The sequence below is a fragment of the Caenorhabditis elegans genome, chromosome X, assembly GCF_000002985.6.
Source record: "Caenorhabditis elegans chromosome X".
NCBI classification, from domain to species: Eukaryota; Metazoa; Nematoda; class Chromadorea; order Rhabditida; family Rhabditidae; genus Caenorhabditis; species Caenorhabditis elegans.
This window is the reverse complement of record NC_003284.9, coordinates 7,774,820-7,793,590: the sequence shown is the minus strand read 5'-3', so window position 1 is coordinate 7,793,590 and position 18,771 is coordinate 7,774,820. Positions and strand designations below refer to the sequence as shown.

The 18,771-nt window shown below is 37.2% G+C and overlaps 5 protein-coding genes across 6 annotated transcripts; 4 read left to right on the top strand and 1 right to left on the bottom strand.

Annotated features, from left to right (window-relative positions):
• Window positions 1–27: 27 nt before the first annotated feature.
• ZK154.6 lies at window positions 28–3,413 on the top strand. 2 transcript variants are annotated; one of them, NM_001029816.3, is made up of 4 exons: window positions 28–167; window positions 213–308; window positions 759–882; window positions 2,943–3,413. In NM_001029816.3, exons 1-4 carry the CDS (start codon window positions 134–136, stop codon window positions 3,133–3,135), a joined length of 447 nt encoding a protein of 148 aa, NP_001024987.1. In that variant the 5' UTR covers window positions 28–133; the 3' UTR covers window positions 3,136–3,413. The 2 variants fall into 2 exon arrangements, with proteins under 2 accessions (NP_001024987.1, NP_001024988.1); NM_001029817.5 differs by lacking the exons at window positions 28–167; window positions 213–308; window positions 759–882 and adding exons at window positions 1,318–1,475; window positions 2,717–2,834 and having other exon boundaries at window positions 2,943–3,407.
• A 2,242-nt stretch (window positions 3,414–5,655) lies between these two features.
• Window positions 5,656–10,401, top strand: ZK154.5 (Flocculation protein FLO11-like). The gene is made up of 8 exons (NM_076915.8): window positions 5,656–5,809; window positions 5,854–6,087; window positions 6,199–6,307; window positions 6,353–7,749; window positions 8,367–8,981; window positions 9,032–9,276; window positions 9,581–10,166; window positions 10,218–10,401. Exons 1-7 carry the CDS (start codon window positions 5,666–5,668, stop codon window positions 10,152–10,154), a joined length of 3,318 nt encoding a protein of 1,105 aa, NP_509316.1. The 5' UTR covers window positions 5,656–5,665; the 3' UTR covers window positions 10,155–10,166; window positions 10,218–10,401.
• A 652-nt stretch (window positions 10,402–11,053) lies between these two features.
• On the top strand, window positions 11,054–16,560 carry ZK154.4 (uncharacterized protein). Its single transcript, NM_076914.9, has 6 exons — window positions 11,054–11,310; window positions 11,965–12,116; window positions 12,175–12,249; window positions 12,901–12,978; window positions 15,943–16,023; window positions 16,217–16,560. Exons 1-6 carry the CDS (start codon window positions 11,181–11,183, stop codon window positions 16,310–16,312), a joined length of 612 nt encoding a protein of 203 aa, NP_509315.1. The 5' UTR covers window positions 11,054–11,180; the 3' UTR covers window positions 16,313–16,560.
• ZK154.1 (Apple domain-containing protein) lies at window positions 12,984–14,014 on the bottom strand. The gene is made up of 5 exons (NM_076913.6): window positions 13,867–14,014; window positions 13,614–13,797; window positions 13,407–13,512; window positions 13,264–13,357; window positions 12,984–13,217 (listed from the first exon to the last, which is right to left on the bottom strand). Exons 1-5 carry the CDS (start codon window positions 13,963–13,965, stop codon window positions 13,071–13,073), a joined length of 630 nt encoding a protein of 209 aa, NP_509314.2. The 5' UTR covers window positions 13,966–14,014; the 3' UTR covers window positions 12,984–13,070.
• A 341-nt stretch (window positions 16,561–16,901) lies between the features above and the next one.
• Window positions 16,902–18,735, top strand: mec-7 (Tubulin beta-1 chain). Its single transcript, NM_076912.5, has 5 exons — window positions 16,902–17,081; window positions 17,137–17,264; window positions 17,386–18,040; window positions 18,088–18,406; window positions 18,454–18,735. The coding sequence occupies exons 1-5, from the start codon at window positions 17,025–17,027 to the stop codon at window positions 18,618–18,620; spliced, it is 1,326 nt and encodes a 441-aa protein (NP_509313.1). The 5' UTR covers window positions 16,902–17,024; the 3' UTR covers window positions 18,621–18,735.
• The last annotated feature ends 36 nt before the right edge of the window (window positions 18,736–18,771 follow it).

Sequence of the window (18,771 nt, the reverse complement as noted above, 5' to 3'; positions counted from 1 at the left end):
ATCTCTATTTTGAATTCCTAATTTCAGTGTCTGACTAAGCGATTTCGCAATAAAACAACGAGAGAGCACACCGCTCGTTGGCTCTCTCCGCTCGACAACAAATACTCAGTTGAACTTGTATTGAAGTAGACTCATGGGTTCAAGTTTCGTGGCCTTGGCCTTGCTCGGTAAGAAAATGTCTTGACGACATTCACAGAATGTTAGGTTTTTAGGCCTTTTCCCAATTGTACTCGGAGAATGGCCCAACACGTCTCCTGCACCACTGCCGTGGACCACAACTGAGCAAACGGGGAAGTCATCAATTTCTGGTTAGTGGGAAAGATTTTAATGAAGATTTCTTTAAGAAAATAAATACGGTTTAATTTAAATGTCCTTGAGATCCTAACATCATCAACCCATTTTTGAAGGCGAAACTACTTGAAACTTTTTTTCTGGAGTATAAACTATCATAATGTTGCCACTGACGGAAAACTGTTCTTTTAAATTAAACCAACTCTTATGAAACAGCTTTTTATACCCTCTTCCACATGGAAAAATACTCATCCAGAGAAACCGTTCGAAATTTTTAAAGCCAAAATGTTGAGTCGTATATCGGAGTTTGACAGATTTCAAAAATAAACTCATGTAACAAATTTTCTCAGCAAGCATTCAAAAATACTTTGGCACAGAATACATTTTTTACTAAATACATTTTTTACTAAAATTGATCCTAAACTTTACTTTTGAACCAATTTTCCTAATTTTTTTCCATTTTTTAGGAATGTGGGTCACTTGTCACACCTCATTGGAAAACTGTCTGGAAGCATGTTACATGAGTTGTTACATTACGGATCTGTGCAATGACCAACCTGATATGGCCGCTTGTGCTCCTGGTTTACCACAGTAAGCTTTTTTCGAATCAAACATATTTTAATAATGCACTTGTAAAGTAAAGTGTTTTTCTTTCTTATTATAAAAGCAATAGCAATAATTATCCAAATTAACGAGTTGATCGGAAGTGCAAATCTAGCAGAAGCCTATGTTCCATTTGTTCGACGGATAAAACAAAGTGAAATACCATTCAACAAAAGGATAGGTCCGTCAGATTATAGGGGTCGTGGGATTCTAAAATCAACAAGTTTCGTATCGTGTTACCCCGAGATCCTTGCGGCCTTCCAGCCTTCGACCTCAAGAGGGAAATAGTAATCAAAAAACAAGGATCAAAATTATTATGAAATGTCCCACCTCTTTCCGTAAACATATAGGAAAAGAAATGTAAATAGCGATGACTAACTAGACTGTGAGTTGCTTCTTGTACTTCATTCTTCTTCCTGTCATAGCTACTGTCTCGTCATGGATGACCCAACTTTTGACAAAGTAACTGATAAAATATTTCTATCTGGAATTGACTGTTTATTACAACGTATGGGAACGGCTCGAAAAATTTATGAGTGGTCAACGGATAATCAAGACCTGTGCACTGGTGTTGATTGGACGTAAGGTTGTTTTCATTCAAAAATGTGTTTTCCATTCATTTTTGGTTTCCGGGAAACAACAAGTATGGCGTGAGTGTGCGCATTTCGCAATACCCCTACACTACTCTGGCAGTCTGCTTGGGCTCAGGGAGCCCCATGATGACTCACCCTTGTTCTTGGAATTTATTTTGGCTGACAAGCTCCGCCCATTGTCATAGAGGAAAATTGAGAACTGAGTTTGGTAATATTACTACTAAAATTTACTGGCCTTCTACTTTTTACTGCTGTCTTTGTTTTTTGTCCTTGAAATTCAGTTCTTTACCCACTTAGAATAAAGTATGAGAAGTAAAACGAAAAATAATTGTTGCCATGAATTTTCCTGGCGATTCTAAATTTCGAAATATCCTATTTTGAAATTAGTCTTTTACTTAGTTTGAGTGTGTTTGCTCAACTAGGCTTGCCAACAGAAGTATGTTCAAACAAATTTTGAACAGTATGAATTGTAACTTTCGACAGAAGTTTTTTCACTTCAAATGGAGCCGCCTGATGTAGTAGATATTCTTTTCTGCAAAAATTCTTTAAATGAAGTTTTGCAACTTGTTTGCTGATGCGTTTGAGGAAATTTTTAGCTTCTGCATTTGAATAACTTCTTTAAAGATGAACTACATCCAGTGGGAAACAGCTAAATGACCAAAAAATATAATACAAGTTTGCAAACAATTCTGTCAAAATGTGGTGGGAAAAACGTTGCACCACTTTTTGAGTACTAAAACACTGTTACACGTTTGAACTCCTACAATAAAAATACTTTAACCACTATTAAACTATAAAACTGAAAGAAGTTTATTTGATTAATGAAAACTGCGTTTTCACCATTTTTTTACTCGAAATAAAAAATTCTCCAAAATTTCTTGAAAAGTTATATTATGATATTCGGTCATTTTAGCGCCCATAATTTCCTTTTTTTTCATTCCCCCAATTTAATCCACCTTTAATAGTATGTATTTAAACATCTTTTCCAATTTTAAGCATAAAACTCTTTCTTACTACTCTTTAAGAGAGTTGCGGAGCTTGTTTCTCTATTTCCGTGTTCTCTAGTAGTTCATTGCGTTCACATTGGCCGGCTTTTCAAATCGATAGATTCAACTGGCGCCCTGCTTCCACAAATGGCTCTTCTCGTGAAAAACATAGAGTGACAGAGAGCCGTCATCTTTTTTTCTTCTTCTTCGTTCATTTCTTGAACTTAAGACCAAACGTTTTAGATCTTGTCATGTCAGCTGAGGATCCGGCAATATGGGAATCAATTTTGGCACTTGATATATGGGCAATTATTGTATGGGTGTACGATCATCTTCCATTTGAGATCAAATCATACATCTGGTAAATTAATAGTATGGGCACAAAAATTTTACAACAAATACAAAAATAATTTTAAAAAAATAAAATTTGATATATCTGAATTTAATTTTCAATAAAACATATTTTCAGGATGGTGATTCTCACTCTTCTCTTCGTTGTTTTTCTGACAACCTGCTGCGGCGTGCTCTGCTTCTTTGCTCCATGCTGTTGCTGTGCCATCATGTACAAAGGATACCGAGCTCGCCGAGCTGGTAGAAGACCGCGCAACGAAACTGACAATATTGCCTACCCATCCGCTCCTCCACTGCTGGCAAAAGTTTGAAAAGCATCTGAACTTGAGTAATTGCTAGTAATATTATTTCACATTAATTTGGCATAACTCTTCCCACAACTTTGTGTTTTTTCTGGTGTTCTTCCAGTACAACTTACATCATAATCATGATTTCAGTTGTAAAGCTCAATTTTTACCACCAAACACGCCCCCGTCCCCCAATCTCTCAGTTTTATTTTTTGCCGTCTTACGGGTGAATCCCGCCATTGTATCGATTCCAACTTTGTTTCATAATAGAAGATTAGCAAAAATGAAACATTTTTTTGAAGACTACAACATTTTGAGTTTTGAAGCATAATATCAGACCACGCCACTTAGATCTTTCAGAACAATAGTTACTTATTTTTCTATGTAAAATAGAGCGATTGCAGGATTATGAAAATAGTTGATGGATTTCAACAAGATAATGAAAATCTTGTGAGTTGACCTGTGTGGGACTGTTAATTGCGCGTCAAGATACCAACTACTTTTACATATGTTTTAGTGATTTACAAACAAAAAACATTAAAACACAAATTGATTGTCCAGACAAAAATAGAAAATTCTCTAGCTTTGCTAACTAGTAAGGTAGAAAGAAATATTTTATGTCTAAAGAAAGTTTAAAATTTCAAATATAAATTGAAAAAGAAATCAAAGGGATTGTGATTTGTTCACTCAAAAATTCGATTTAAAGGAGGAGTAACGGTTCTGGGGTTTTTGAACGTTTTATCGAGGTTTAATATTCCGGAATGAAAAGGTCAGTTTTAGCTTGAATGTCCAATTTCGCCAATTTTTCCGTGTCGCAGCGGTCGGAAATTAACTTTTGTTGAATCTTTAATTGCACATTTTGGTTGTATATCTCACGTTACATCGTTTGGTTGAGGTTTGTTTTAAGAGCTGATAAGTAACCAAACATTCCCTAAAATTAGTCACCTATCGGTTACCTTTTTTTTTTTTGAGAAAAATTATGAAAAAGTTCGTTTATTTGTGAACGCTTTCAGTCTGTACGTTCGAAATACCCAGAACCGTCACTCCTCCTTTATTGAGCTAAGAACGTCTCTCCATACTTGAGGTCTACCCTTCATTTATAAATCAATTCCGTTTCACTGTTTATCTGTTTGAATAAAACTAAGAAAACGGTTAGATTTTTGGAACGTCAGTTTTAACAACCAAATTGAATAAGCCTGTTGTATTGTTTTCTCAACTGCAGTAACCACGTTTTGCTTCTCCGCTTTTGATCTACCTTTCCTTGGTTCACTTTCTTCCCTTTTTTCTCCACAATTTTGTTTCCTTGCTCGCGAACCCTTTGACGTGAAGATAAGTTGTTCATTCATCCTCTAAGTATTTGTTTTTAGAAATGTAATTTTGTTGATTTCGTTTTTGTCCGATTGCCAGAAATAGCTATAAGTTTTCCCACAATTAATTGCCTGTCTTTTCTTTTTTGTTGCTCGTTAAAATAAGAGGGAAGACATGATCTGCATTTATGTTTTTATAATCATTGTTTAACTAGCGGAGTAGATTAAGAAGTGGAATATTAAAAATGTTGCGTCGTTTTTTCCTGTTAGATAGGTATATGTTTTACCGCAAAAGTATTTTGACATATTGTACTTGGCATGTCTTACCCTGAAAGAAATTAAGACAAAAAATAGAAAGTCTGAAGTTTCAAAAGTATTTTTGCCGCTTTTTCTGAGCCTAAAAAAATTGGTCCAAAAATGAATTTTTGCTTCAGCTTTTTTATGATGTTTCAAAGGCATCTGAAGATAGGACAGTTTTTTTTCAAATTTTTTTTGGAAAAATTAAAACATTATTAACCAACACCCAAGTATCCTAAAAAAATTAAAAGTCTGCGGAGAGCAGTTTTAGGCGTTATTCAACAAAAGTGAGACAAAATGGCTTATTAAAAATGTAATCTTCCAAAAATTGTAGTTTTTATGTGAAAGTTCAAGATTGGATTTAAATATTTCCTTTAAACTTTAGTCTAAATAAATAACAAACTTTGAGCGCTCGCAGAAATTCAATAATTTCCCGCTAGTTATTGTGTTTACTCAAATGTTCTTTCCACTTTCAGGAACTTTTCCATCGATTCTATGAATAATTATCCTACTGATCGACTGTGCCCGCTTTTTTTGGCAGCCTTTATAGAGGACGCACGTAAAAATGAGAGACTAGACGCAGCAATAGTTGAATCGATAATGTCCATGGTGACAACACACGAATTCGATCTACACAATGCCTCATTCTCGTGCAGTTCTTCATTTGGCATAGTCTCCCCCGTTTTCTTGGTCTCTCTGTCCCTCTTGTTTTCGCTATCTCTTTTTTCGTATCCCATGTCTGTTCCACACTGTCTCATAACGCTCATTTATTTCTCGGCGCACACTGACCCCCCAGCGATGGTAAATTGTAATTTCGCTCTATTGAGACGCGGCAGATTTTTAACCTCTTTACCTCTTTCTCGACTCTTGTTTCTCTTGTATAGTTATAAATTTCGTTTTAATTTGTATAATATACCTCCAACGTAGCTTCCTATTTAAGGTGACAGAATATGAACTCAACTGAAGGAGACATTTCGGCCACTCGAAAATCATCAAGGACTCGACTAAAACGTGACTTTGGTACCGATTTCATAGACCCAACAACTGTTCGGATATCAGACAAGACTAACAGAACATCAGATGTCAAGAGAAAGGTAATTTTTATTTGTTTTAATTCTGAAAACCATTCCATTTGCAGAGCCAAACTCAAAGTCCTCCTTTAAATTTGGATGTAGAGGAGATCAAAAAAGAGTTAGGTGAACCGATTCAAGTAGCAACGGACAATGTCAGAAGAAGTGACCGTCAAGTGAAGCCATCTGCCAAAATGGTTCTTGTCGCGGAATGTGCAAAAGAAATTAAATTTGATGTTAGAGACGAGGACCAGGCCTACAACTTTGACGATGAGCCCGAAGAAGGAACTAGTAGTTCAAATGTAGGAAATTTAATTTTCAATTGGCGTTAAATTAAATTTCTCGAATTTGTAGGATTAATATTTTAAAAAAGACAAACATGTTGAACAAACAGTAAACTGTTATTATTTCAGAGTTATGTTCCTACAAACGTCAAAGTGGTTAAACGAAAGACTCCAACGATGTATGCCTATTCTGGATCAACTATCGATCATGAGAAAAACAAACCGAAAAAAGCAATTAGTAAGTTGAAAAGTAATATTTTCTAAATCCATTTTTATTCTTCAGTTCAACCACCACCACTGTTGGAAATTTATTCTCCAGTTGGGCTTACCGCAGAAGAAGAACAACGTTTAAATGATGAAGCTCTAGCAAAAGTTGCTGTAATCCGCGCCGCAAACGTACAAAAAATATTGGAAAAGCGATCACTAGGAAAAATATCCACTGGTGGGCAAGCAGCGGCACAGGATGAAGAAATCTTCCGTTACGTGACATCAAATGGAAATTCAGAGTTATTGAACAAAATGCCAAATCGAGGGAGTTTTGCAAAAGGAATACCATTGAACAATAAACCGGCAACTTCATCTTCCAGTAATCCGAAATTCGTTCAACTGATGAATCGGACAATTGCAGTTCCGCCATCAACATCCAGTCGCCCTCCAATTCCGATTTTTCCGGTAGTCACTTCTGCACCTCGTCCTAACCAGCGACCACTTCCACATATGGCACCTAAGCTTCCAGTCAAAGTATTCATTCCAAGTCTAGCTCGAAAGATTAATTCAAGTGCCGTTCCATTGCGGGATCCAAAAATAGAGCTGAAAGATCCAAAAGCAGAGCTGAAAGACTCGAATACAGTATTGAAGGGTATAACAATAAAACCCCGGTTCGTTATTGAAACACCTCGACCACCTTTCAAAAAGCCAAAGCAAGAAGAACAAGAACATACAAATGGAGAGAAAAAGCCTGAAATTCTTGATGAACCAATCATTCAAGATGAACCACGGACCATGCGTCCGCATGAACATTGTGCTATCTTCAACAACTTATCTACACCCAAACCACGGCATGGAGAAAACACAACTAGTATCAGGACAGTTACAATCATGCCCAAGTCAATGCATTTGAATAAAAATGGAGAATCAGCCGGACCATCACTTTTTGCTACCAACAAAAGACCACCGTCACCGCCTCCGGTACCACAGCCGCCTCCAATAAAAAGAACTGAAAATAGGACGGTTGTGTACAAGGGAGCAGACGGAAAAATGCTTGTAAAAAATAAGGTAGTCGTTGTCAACCAACACCAAGCTCAGGAAAAGCCAGCAAATTCAACAGGGTTTCCACGACCTATTATCCCGATTCCTTGGCCAATAAGAACTCGACCACTAAGCGATTTTGAAAAGTACCAACGGGGGAAAAACAAGTCATATACTACGCTTCCAGACAACGTTGCGTCTGCAAAAGTTGTCAGAAGTGTCAACAAACCTGTTGATTCGCAATATGTTCTGGCATCGGATAAAAACATAAACTTACATCCCAACCAACCGCAGCTTGTGCTCCCACTTCCACAACCAATTGAAGAACAACTACAAACAGAAGTGAAGGAAGAGCCAAAGGACGAAGGTGTCAAAGAAGAGCCATTGGACGACTACGAGCATGTTGACAATGATCAGGAACAAGAAAAAACGGTGAGTTTTTAAGCAATAGATGTATGTAACAAGGGATCGATCTAAATTTAATCTCGGACTTCAATACCACAAAAAATTAGCTGACGCTGAGAAGTTTTAACCAAGTTGTGACGTTTTGGAAGTGTCGAAAGAAAATAAAAATTTTTCAATAGTTTTTTCTAAACTCGTTTGGCAATATGTTGAAAATGTTAAAGACGTATGCCACACAAAGTTAAGCTAAAAAATAAAAAAATAAAAAACTTCGTTAATGATCGTGATCTTTCGAACAAGATTCCGAAATATCGAAGGTTTTCTTGTAGATCAATTCATGTGTTTTTTGTTGTTTTGAGATAAAACTTGCATGACTCATGTTTCTTTACTGCACTGAACCATTTACAAGCACTTGTATCAACTTTTTAGAGAAAAATTAGAAGAAATTGGAAGTTTCAGATACAACAGAGTTTTTGAAGCTGCTCTGCTGCAGCTAAAATTTAGGAATGATCACAAATAACGCTTTTTATGGAATACTATGTCACATCAAAGATTAAAGTTCCATTGCAAACTTTTTAAAATATAAAACGCCAAATTCTTGCTGTCACGGCGCATAAAGACAATAAAATTAAAACTTATAATTTTAGGCATCATCTACAAGCCCAGTAATTACAAGTATTGTCGTACCACGACCTTCAAAAGAATACAGGAAAAGAAGAATGCCGGAAGTTCACTACGAAAGAAAAAGTGCATCTCCTAGGCAAATTTTTCTTGGAGCAGAAGAGCCTATGAAGGACTCCACAATTTACCAATTAAAACGATTTACCGTTGGAACCATCAGTCTTACCGAACAGAAAACTGTGGAACGGATCAAACAAGAAATTCCTAGCTCAGAATGTTCAACTGCGTCTTTAGACGGTGACGGCAGAGAAAAGTCTTTTGAAACTGGAAATGATGAAGTCATTGATGCTGAGCAAATTCGACAGAAGGAAGCACTCGCTCAAAAAATCACAATCAATGAATACAAAATTTTGGACTATATGAAGTCGGAAGACTTCAAGAAATGTTTACCGTTGGAGAAAGAAGTTACTGAATTCGGAAAAGTATTCATGGCACCCAATGTTCTTGCGAATGTTCCTGAATTTAGTGATTCTTTATATTGGTCTAAACCAGATCTTTATATGGACCTTACGCGCATTCATCGCATAAAATACTATGAAGCAAATAAAACAATGAATGGATATCCGATTAAGAGCACAAAAGTAAATTTTATTAATTGTAATTTTAATTTAGAAATAACAAATTATTGCAGGCACTTGGACCACCACAATTTGAAAAAACAAAGCCTCCAGTAAGGATGAGTGATGCGCCAGTTTCTGTAAAAGATGTTGTCAATAAGTTGATTCGGAAGAAGCCTCGATTAGTTGAAGTTGTCTGGAATGGGATCACTACTCAAGTACCAGAAGAGATTGTATGTCACTTGTGTTATGACTTGATGCGACTATGCATGAGACGATCCAACTATCGAGGAGAGATGAGAGAATATCCTGCTTACAGGTGAGAATATGTAACAAGTATAAAAGATCTGACACATTAAAAAAATGTTTTATTATGACATTTAGTCGTTTTGTTCAAAGAACGTTTTGTATGAAAAAAAGGCAACAACGGAGTATTTACCACTTTTTGATTGTAAATAAAACAATTTCAAAAGATTTTGAATTGTTTCACTACGATATTATGACATTTTGCCACCGTGGCGTGGTTTTCAACAAATTCTGACGCTGACGCTACTCCATCTTTAAGCCAATTCAAATTTATGTTAGCACAAAATTTTTGCAATTCTGTGAACAGTGTTTTTCAGATGCCTTCGAAAAGGATGTCAAACTTTCCGCTCAATTAAGAAACAGATTGATTTGAATGTCAAACAAGGGAAACTGTATAGCCTTGGTCCTGGAGAAGCATCAACTTCAGATCTGAAAACAACAAGTGAGGAGATTGTGTATATGAGACCTATCACTGCCCATACTCGGCCCAGCGCTCGTGATTTGTTTGAGAAGAATAAGTCGGAGCCTTCTGAATCAAGATATAAAGTAAAAACAAGGGAAGAGTACATGAAAGAAAACGACGAAGAGGAAGAATTGGCTGGAGAAACTGTTAGTTTCGAATATTTCACAGAAAATCATGCGTATCAAGACCCGTTGGGCCGGTATTTGGAAGGCTCTAGAAGTCCAACACCAGATTGGGAAGACGACAACGAGAGTTCGAGTAGTAATGTGGTTGATTACCGTTCACTGGCCAAATACAATTCGAAACATTTGCCATCAAGTTTGCTCGCCGCCCATGGTATTCAAATTGAATCACAGTTGGTTAAGGAGGTAAAAATCGAACAAGAAATGTTGATGGAGGAGAAGAAACCGGAATCATTGCTCTTGTGAATATCAGATAAAGTAAGTTACAAAAACTTGTAGTCAGAGACTTTTTCAAATTATTTTTTTCAGACATCCTACACAGTCACCCTCCATTTCAATCTTCAATTTGAATTTTTCCTCATTGAATATATTTTGCAAAATTAGCTTGTTCAAAAATTTCTTGCTCTGTATTGTCATGTCATATTATTTCAAATTACACTTGTACTTGAACAAATTATTTGTTTACTCTTTTCATAAAGTTTTATCAATTTTTAAAAAGTTTATACTTTTACACTGATAGTTGTTTTTGTGTGAAAAATGAGTAAAATCAGAAATGAAGTGTGGTGACACGATGGATCACAAGAATTTTCATCTTAATCGGGATCCCCTCTACGAACGCAAAAATCGGAGTAGCGAAAAAAAACTAGCATGGAGTGTAGAACAGTAAAATTGAGAAGATCAAACGATAAGCCAGCTACACATAACACAGTGGAATAATGCGAATTTCAAAGTTTGCTTCTAATGAACATTTCAATATTTTTCCAAAAGTTCAGTATTTGCTGATGGCTAAGCCTGCAATAATTAGAGTTTGAATCTGTTGTGAGTATATTAGTTACTCTTCCTCCTTTTCCTTTAACTCTCGGTTTTTGCAATTTTTGTTAAGTTTATACACCTGTGTGTTCTAAAATTGAACAAAATCTCACATACTCCTTCAAATAAACAATTGGTTTTCTGTGATGACAACTCCAAATCAATAACTGATGTGAGCCTCACCCAACAGCCTCATGACTACTCGTTATCCATCTACCTCTCCCGTTTGGTGTTACTAGTACACTGTGAGAGTATTTGCGGTCAATGTGCCCCATTTGACGACCATTGTCTGCGTCTCTTCTTTCTTGCCATTGTATCACTGGCGTTTTTTCACCGTTTCTGCTATTGGGCACTGAGAGTTCTTGTGGACTCTCACGGTTTTCCACAATATTTGTCGTTTCCACTTGCGCTTCTTCTCCTCTTCCATTTTCCATGGAATAGATACAATCTATGCGAGTTTAGATGTCAATTGTTCGGGCAGTATACGTGTCGACGATGCGTCTCCTTCAATTGATTATTGCTTTTATTCGGAATTTGTGCAATGGGAATCGCAACAAAAAGCGCATGGATGTGGATGACTTGCCGTTTGAGGGTAAGCTTTTCATTAAAAATTTTGAAAATAAAAACTGAAGTGTTAACGTTGAAAATGTTGCCAAAAGTGGCAAAGCTTCTAATGTGGTGCAGGAATAAAAGAAGATAAATACAAAGAGCTCTTAAAATTGAATTTTCTTTTATGGGTTGCTGTCTTCCGATACCGTTTGTTACTTGAAGTCTTGACATCAAGACCAGCCACAAAAAGAATTGCAATTTTTCACATATGCTTTTCTTTTTTTTTGCTATTAAGATTTTAAATCAAAAAGCCGTTATTGAATGTGATTTTAAGCGTTGTCAATATTTTTGGCGCTACAGTTCAAGAGGTAAAGCTTTACCAGCATACGAAGAAAACATTGCTGCCTGGGTGTCAGAACAAAATTCAATAGGAGACCCCCTTAAACTCCTGTTTTTTTTAAATAATTGTATACACCAAGTATAGTAAGGATGTTCAATTTGTGTGAAAAGTATATGGAGCGATTGAAATAAACTGGGTTTTTTTCCGGGTTGAGCAAAGTTATTGTTTTATTTTTTCTTTTTTTTCTCTGTTTTGCATAGTAGAAACAAGTAGAATATATATTTTTCATTTTAAAATCAAACCGCAGCCTAAAAGGTCAGGCTAAAAGAAAAGCACCACTTTTATAAAGTTTTTCAGTGGTCGTCGACAACGGTCGTACAGAAAGGAAAGGTGAAGAACGAGCATCACTGCTTCAAAATGAAGTCACCGATTCGTGGGGAGACGATGACTGGGATAAAAAGGAAGAAGTGAACGACAAAATTGAGCAATGGAGAAACAGTAATGCTCAGGTGAATTCAAAAGCAGGCACAATACATACAATCTATACCGTGTTTTATTTAATTTCAGAAACCGGACACCCACACCAAACCAGATGACGACTTGTTTAGCACACTAGAGCCAACTATTACCAGCGCCAGAAAAGTATGTATTTTAAAGAAAAAAAACGTTAGTCTCAATTATATTGATGAAAAATCAATTCAATAAAATTAAAAATGTGAGAATAATAAATTCCACACGAATACTAAAATTGAATGTGAAACAGCATGCTAACTAGTTTGTAATATTTTCAATATTAAATCAAAATTTTGCCATTTGTTGCTTCGCTCTTGTCACTTCTCAATAAAGTCTACCAAATTGTATTGTAGCAATTGTTTTTCAGAACTCGTTAAACGTTATAGTTTAAATAGTATATTTTACACTTTTTTTGGAACATTTGATAATTATCAACTTTGTTTAAAACTTCATCTAGACAGAAACTAAAAACAAAAAATTCAAGGCAGAAGATTTCTAGTAATTTTGCAAACCACGTTTAATTAGAACTTGTCTAGTTCTCTTTTTTATAAATTCCGCATTTTAAATGTTTTCGTTTGGTAGTTTGAATCATAATCCCAGCAAGAGGAAAACATGTAGCATTCAATTTTTTCCCTTGCAAATTAGTCTCTGAAAATACAAACCAACTGAACTGAAGAAGTATTTGTACTGTGAAAATTGCAACGCAAAATAATTGTTTTTACAATGCATTCTGATATTAAAAATACTTTTTCCAAACTGGGAAAATTAATTTCTTTCCAGGTTGTCTTGGCCCCACGAGGCGGGTTCCGTGATACGGCTCCCAAGAAAAGCAGATTTGACTTTAACGAAGCAAATGTGGTGAGTTTGGGTTGGTTTATATATTTATTAGGATGTCAAAACAAACAATGTTTATACATAAATAAGAGGTACGCTGTAGATGAGATAACTAGTTAATTGAGGAGCTTCTTGTTGAGAAAATCGTCTTCATTTTTCACTTCCGTCGGTGCTTCTGTCGTTGTGACGCCGTTCTCATTAGCAGCCTTATCAAGCTTTCCCTTGATTACATTGAATCTCTTCTTTTCGAATTCACTCATCTCCTGTAACATGGAATAGTAAGAACAGTTAACTATATTAATGAATTACATCAATTTTGCAATGATCCCTTTCTGATTGATATTGGCAAACTTCAATTGTTACATCAACACGGGAGCTTCCGTCGCGTTCCATTTTAACGTCACTAAAAAGTGATTGTTATAGAAAATGCTAGTTAACTAGAGAATGCTTACCGAATGTAGTGGTTTGGTGCCAACACCGGATTGGTTCTGATGGATGGACCAAGGACGGAAATGGATTCGGTGTCTCTCCAGATACACTTTTCACGACCGCTGCTGTCTGCAAAACGCAACATTTTGGTCGTGTTAATCTTGCGATGGCAGCTAGTTTTTGAGTTTCTCGCCGATGTGAGTCTTAGTCACTTGTTACATTATCCTCACCTGTCTCCACTCTAGTAGCCAATGAAGCGCAACACAAAACCATCAAGGATTTCGAGTTGAGGAGAAGGCCAGAAACGAAAGTGCGACGTCCGCGGAAAGTGGAGAACGACGTATGTTCATTACATTGCTTGCGCCATTCGCATTGCACCGCACACGTATATGGGATGAATTTGGCACAGATCGCCTAAATTGCTGGCTTTTAGAAGAGTTTGATAATTAGAAAATTCTTAGAAGTATGAAAATTCTGACTTACATTTGTGGACTCGTATGAGAATAATTTCTGGCCAACATAACATTGAACTGCCGAATAGACAACAGTAGGAAGAAGACACGCTATTACCAATTTCAGCATGGTTCTGAAAAAAGCTTTTGAAATATGTGGTTATCTTGAATCCGATGGCAATTGAAAGAAGAAAAAAATGCAAACAGAATGGCAGAATGGGACGGGTTTGTAAATGAAATGAAGTTGGAAAAAGGGGGGGGGGGGGTGGAGATTCGTGAGATTCAAATCTTGCAATCTTTCACAAAAGGTGAATTCGTGAATTTGTGAAATAAAGGCGTGAATGATAGGGGAAAAGTGATTGTTATCCCGGTTTGGGTGTCTGGCCGGACGGGCATTCTTCAAACATCAAGCGATAAGACTAGTTTCCAGCTTCAGTGATATAGAACTGATTATACTACTAACGCGCGTTAGCTACTGTTTAGTTTGGCTAAGGTCGAGGTCAAGGAAAACTGGATCTTTAATTGCATCTTGGGACAAATACTTTTTTGTCCAGTGAGCCTGATTGTGTTAATATAGTTTAATAAAATTTTAGTGTAATGGCATCCGAGCAGATTTCACGCGCAGAAAAATATGAAGTGAATGGCGGATTATGAAGAAGTGAAGGGCTTCTCTGTGAACCTTAGAACCTGTTTCCGATGGCCGCGAGTTGTGCCCGCCCCTCATCATATCTGAATTTAACCTTTCATGGCCGCCCGTTTCGTAAACGTAAACATGCGCAGCAAAAGATAAGGATAGAAAGTGAATACAGATTCAAAAATGTGAAATCGAATGGCAAGTATCTTATCGTATAGTATTTTTCGTTTAACGAGGAACTAACAAGCCACCAAAAAAGCGGTATTTTTTATCTGGCATTCAGCTGGGGGTGGAGAACGTCATGAAATTACGTTAGGTACGCAACATGTATGACCATTTTACACGGTTGTACTATAGATGTTCTAAGAAAATTTGTATTGTAATATGTCATGAAAAATTCAGATAAGATAATTTGATGAACATACATTTCACGACGTTGAGCTTTTGATACATGGCTTTCAATTAAAGTTAAGCGCAAATTGCGTTCCAAACAGTATAGTAAATTTCAAAAAAATACCAAATTGAGGATTACATTCTAATTGAGAAAACAAGTTATTTAGTTTTTTATTCGATAAAGAAACGAAACAATTGTTCATGACGCTGCAAATGTTTGGAATGAAGTTAATTTTTGTTTTTTCTAATGCAACCAACTGCTCTCATTATTATTTCTTCTAACCGTATTGCACCCTACTACTTGACTTTTAACAGTTATCCTTCTGCTAACTTTAAATTAAAACCTGAAACAGATTGAACAATCTGTTTCAGGTTTCAAAAGCATTTTTTCATGAACGGATTAGTGCTGATATGTGAACAATCATAAACGGTACAATTTGATTTACTGTGGGCTTTTGAAGAGAGGAGATATACAAAAAAACATTGCTAGGAAGAAATCACCAATTCGATTTACAATATATATATATGGTCAACCTAAACGTAAAACATTGAATATTATAAAATCAAAATTAATTCACGATGGACCGTTTTTGAACATAACTTTTACAAGCTTCATCATGACAATGATAATATGACGATCTTATGATTTTGCTTTCACAGTGTGCGAGGAAACGAGTAAACAGAATAACGAAAGAAGAACAATATACTCGTTCTGCTAATCAGTGTAGTCGGTATTCGATTGTTCTCCTCCCCTAATTTTTTCCACGGAGAGTCCTGTTGAGAATGGATTCTTCAGCTAGCTTCAACAGCTTCTCCTTCTTCTTCTTGTCTTGTGTCTGTTTCTACTTCTCTATCTAGTTGTTCGTCAACTTTTTATGAATAGCCGCCAATCGGTCGGGACGGCGGCGCAAATTGCGGGAAAGAGATGCCGGGGACGCGCTTGACTCTTTTTTTTTCTCGCGCGTTCACAAGATTTCTGGGCGATGGAAGAGGAGACAAAAATTCTAATGACAAAAGGTGTCGCTGTGGTGATGCAGGAAAAAGACAAGAAAACCTGATTGCAATCCATTTTTTTTTCAGGGAGCTACGCCGACACTTGGAGATATCGATGATGATCTTCTCGGATGGGGTGATGACGATTTGGATAGCACCTTGAAAGAGGTATGTACTTTAGAAAATAGTTTTGAAAAAATATTACCTATTATCAAAAAAAATTCCGTTCGTCGTTTAGCCAATGATGTATGAAATTTTAAGCAAAGAAATTGATACTCAAGACAGCTCGCTGATTAGAAAAAAAAAACAAAAATTATGTAGTAATCTAGAAATGTAAACCTGTCATTTCTGTGTATTTCAGCACCGCGAAGAGCACCATAAACAGCTACAACAAGAGCACGAACGTCGGCTCCAACAGAAAAAGCTGCAAAACGCTGGTACTCACCACATGCTCTGATAATTGCCATTTCCTTCGATTTCTGACTTTCAATTGTGATATGATAACCTCAAAATCTCCATTCAAAATGAAAACTCTTAAATTTAAGAGCTTTCAACACCCCGCACTTTCCCACCTCATCGTTTTTCCCTTCTATCTTATCAATTTTTTGTATTTTGTGTCAGTTTGCTATATCCTCATCACCTTTTTTACCGTTTAATCTCTCTATAGTATTGTTCGGGTGTTTCAAGATGAAACGTTTTGTGTGTAGCATTTTTGAAACACAGCGCGAAAAATGCAGAAACTATCATCCACAATGCATTAAGTGCACTCATTGTGATGACTCCTAACCCCCTCGCCCCACCAGTTGTCTCTTCACAAATTCATGGCACAATTCAAAAATGGCTTTTTGTGTTGGATCTTGATCTCGTCTCTTTCCTTCTTCTTTCGTTTCTCTCGGACCACTCATTATTCGAATGCCATGCATTTGTTGATGATGCGCAGCGATGGTCGCACACACTACAACAGATATGATGGTGGCTGTGCGTGGTGCAGAGCTCATGAATAAGTGATGGGGCACCGAGATGTGACTCCTCCCATTATTCGTCTTGAGTCGCATCTTTTGTCTTGGTCCGTTGTCAGTCGAGCCTCAAGGCAGCCGTTCCGCCAGTGATCGCCTGCTAAGAAGTTGTAGGTGTAGAGGAAGAAACGTCGGGTCCAAATTTCAAGCAACATGCGCGAGATCGTTCATATTCAAGCCGGACAATGCGGTAATCAAATCGGTTCGAAGGTTAGTATTTTCAGTTATAATGTTCCTAGTTGTGCTTTATGCCAAGCAATTTCAGTTCTGGGAGGTAATATCCGATGAACACGGCATTGACCCATCTGGCCAGTATGTGGGAGACTCTGATCTTCAACTCGAAAGAATCAACGTCTACTATAATGAGGCCGGAAGCAACAAATATGTTCCAAGGTATAGATATAGTTTGTTTTGTCATAATTTTTCATGAAATTATTTTTTGATCTAGACGTTTTCCATGATTTTTGACATATACCGATTTTGTCCACCGTTTACCTAACTGTATGTTTTTCAGAGCTGTCCTTGTTGACTTGGAGCCAGGAACCATGGATTCTGTCCGTTCTGGACCATTCGGACAACTTTTCCGTCCAGACAATTACGTATTTGGTCAAAGCGGTGCTGGAAACAATTGGGCCAAAGGACACTACACCGAGGGAGCAGAACTTGTAGACAATGTTCTTGACGTTGTCAGAAAAGAAGCAGAAAGCACAGATTGCCTTCAAGGATTTCAACTTACTCACTCACTTGGAGGAGGTACTGGATCTGGAATGGGAACCCTTCTCATTTCAAAAATTCGCGAGGAATATCCTGACCGGATAATGAACACCTTCTCGGTAGTTCCAAGTCCAAAAGTATCCGACACTGTAGTCGAACCCTACAATGCCACCCTCTCTGTCCACCAGCTTGTCGAGAACACCGACTCGACGTTCTGCATTGATAATGAGGCCTTGTATGACATCTGTTTCCGCACTCTGAAACTGACGACACCGACATATGGAGACCTTAACCATCTGGTCAGTGCCACAATGAGCGGCGTCACTACTTGCCTCCGCTTCCCTGGTCAACTCAATGCGGATCTACGAAAGTTGGCAGTGAACATGGTTCCATTCCCACGTCTTCACTTCTTCATGCCAGGATTCGCACCACTGACTAGCAGAAGCAATCAGCAGGTTTGAATAATGAAAAAAAAACAACTTTGTGATAACTTAGTTTTTAGTATCGTGCCATTACTGTCCCTGAGCTGACCCAACAATGTTTCGACGCAAAGAACATGATGGCTGCATGCGATCCAAGACATGGACGTTATCTCACCGCTGCTGCCATTTTCCGAGGAAGAATGAGCATGAAGGAGGTTGACGAGCAGATGCTCAACATCCAGAACAAGAACTCTTCCTACTTCGTGGACTGGATTCCAAACAATGTCAAGACCGCAGTTTGTGACATTCCACCAAGAGGATTAAAGATGTCCGCAACATTCATCGGAAACTCCACCGCCATTCAAGAGCTCTTTAAGAGAATCTCAGAGCAGTTCACAGGTAAAATTTTACGATTTGTATTTTGACTAATTTCATATTTTTTCCAGCTATGTTCCGCCGCAAAGCTTTCCTTCATTGGTACACTGGCGAGGGAATGGACGAGATGGAATTCACTGAGGCGGAGAGCAACATGAACGATCTTGTTTCGGAATACCAACAATACCAGGAGGCAGCTGCTGATGAAGATGCCGCCGAAGCGTTCGACGGAGAGTAAATCATATTTCCTAACCAAGTTTTATTGATCGATTGTTATATCATTTTATTCAGCCTTTTTGCTTTGCTTTTTTTTTCATGGGGATTTCACAATTGATAAATTTTGATTAGCTAAACAACTGTTAAACACGGAATTTAAGGCTTGTTTTTTT

Excerpts from the sequence above, each read along its gene's own strand:
- ZK154.6 (NM_001029816.3), top strand. The coding sequence starts at position 134 with ATGGGTTCAAGTTTCGTGGCCTTGGCCTTGCTCG. Across the intron at positions 168-212 it reads CGTGGCCTTGGCCTTGCTCG|GCCTTTTCCCAATTGTACTC; the intron begins GTAAGAAAATGT and ends TTAGGTTTTTAG. Across the intron at positions 883-2,942 it reads TGTGCTCCTGGTTTACCACA|GATGGTGATTCTCACTCTTC; the intron begins GTAAGCTTTTTT and ends ACATATTTTCAG.
- ZK154.5 (NM_076915.8), top strand. The coding sequence starts at position 5,666 with ATGAACTCAACTGAAGGAGACATTTCGGCCACTCGAAAATCATCAAGG. Across the intron at positions 6,088-6,198 it reads AAGGAACTAGTAGTTCAAAT|AGTTATGTTCCTACAAACGT; the intron begins GTAGGAAATTTA and ends TTATTATTTCAG. Across the intron at positions 8,982-9,031 it reads ATCCGATTAAGAGCACAAAA|GCACTTGGACCACCACAATT; the intron begins GTAAATTTTATT and ends AAATTATTGCAG.
- ZK154.4 (NM_076914.9), top strand. The coding sequence starts at position 11,181 with ATGTCAATTGTTCGGGCAGTATACGTGTCGACGATGCGTCTCCTTCAA. Across the intron at positions 12,117-12,174 it reads GGAGAAACAGTAATGCTCAG|AAACCGGACACCCACACCAA; the intron begins GTGAATTCAAAA and ends ATTTAATTTCAG. Across the intron at positions 16,024-16,216 it reads TGGATAGCACCTTGAAAGAG|CACCGCGAAGAGCACCATAA; the intron begins GTATGTACTTTA and ends TGTGTATTTCAG.
- ZK154.1 (NM_076913.6), bottom strand. The coding sequence starts at position 13,965 with ATGCTGAAATTGGTAATAGCGTGTCTTCTTCCTACTGTTGTCTATTCG. Across the intron at positions 13,798-13,866 it reads TCTCATACGAGTCCACAAAT|GCGATCTGTGCCAAATTCAT; the intron begins GTAAGTCAGAAT and ends CCAGCAATTTAG. Across the intron at positions 13,513-13,613 it reads GGCTACTAGAGTGGAGACAG|ACAGCAGCGGTCGTGAAAAG; the intron begins GTGAGGATAATG and ends TGCGTTTTGCAG.
- mec-7 (NM_076912.5), top strand. The coding sequence starts at position 17,025 with ATGCGCGAGATCGTTCATATTCAAGCCGGACAATGCGGTAATCAAATC. Across the intron at positions 18,041-18,087 it reads CTAGCAGAAGCAATCAGCAG|TATCGTGCCATTACTGTCCC; the intron begins GTTTGAATAATG and ends CTTAGTTTTTAG. Across the intron at positions 18,407-18,453 it reads AATCTCAGAGCAGTTCACAG|CTATGTTCCGCCGCAAAGCT; the intron begins GTAAAATTTTAC and ends TATTTTTTCCAG.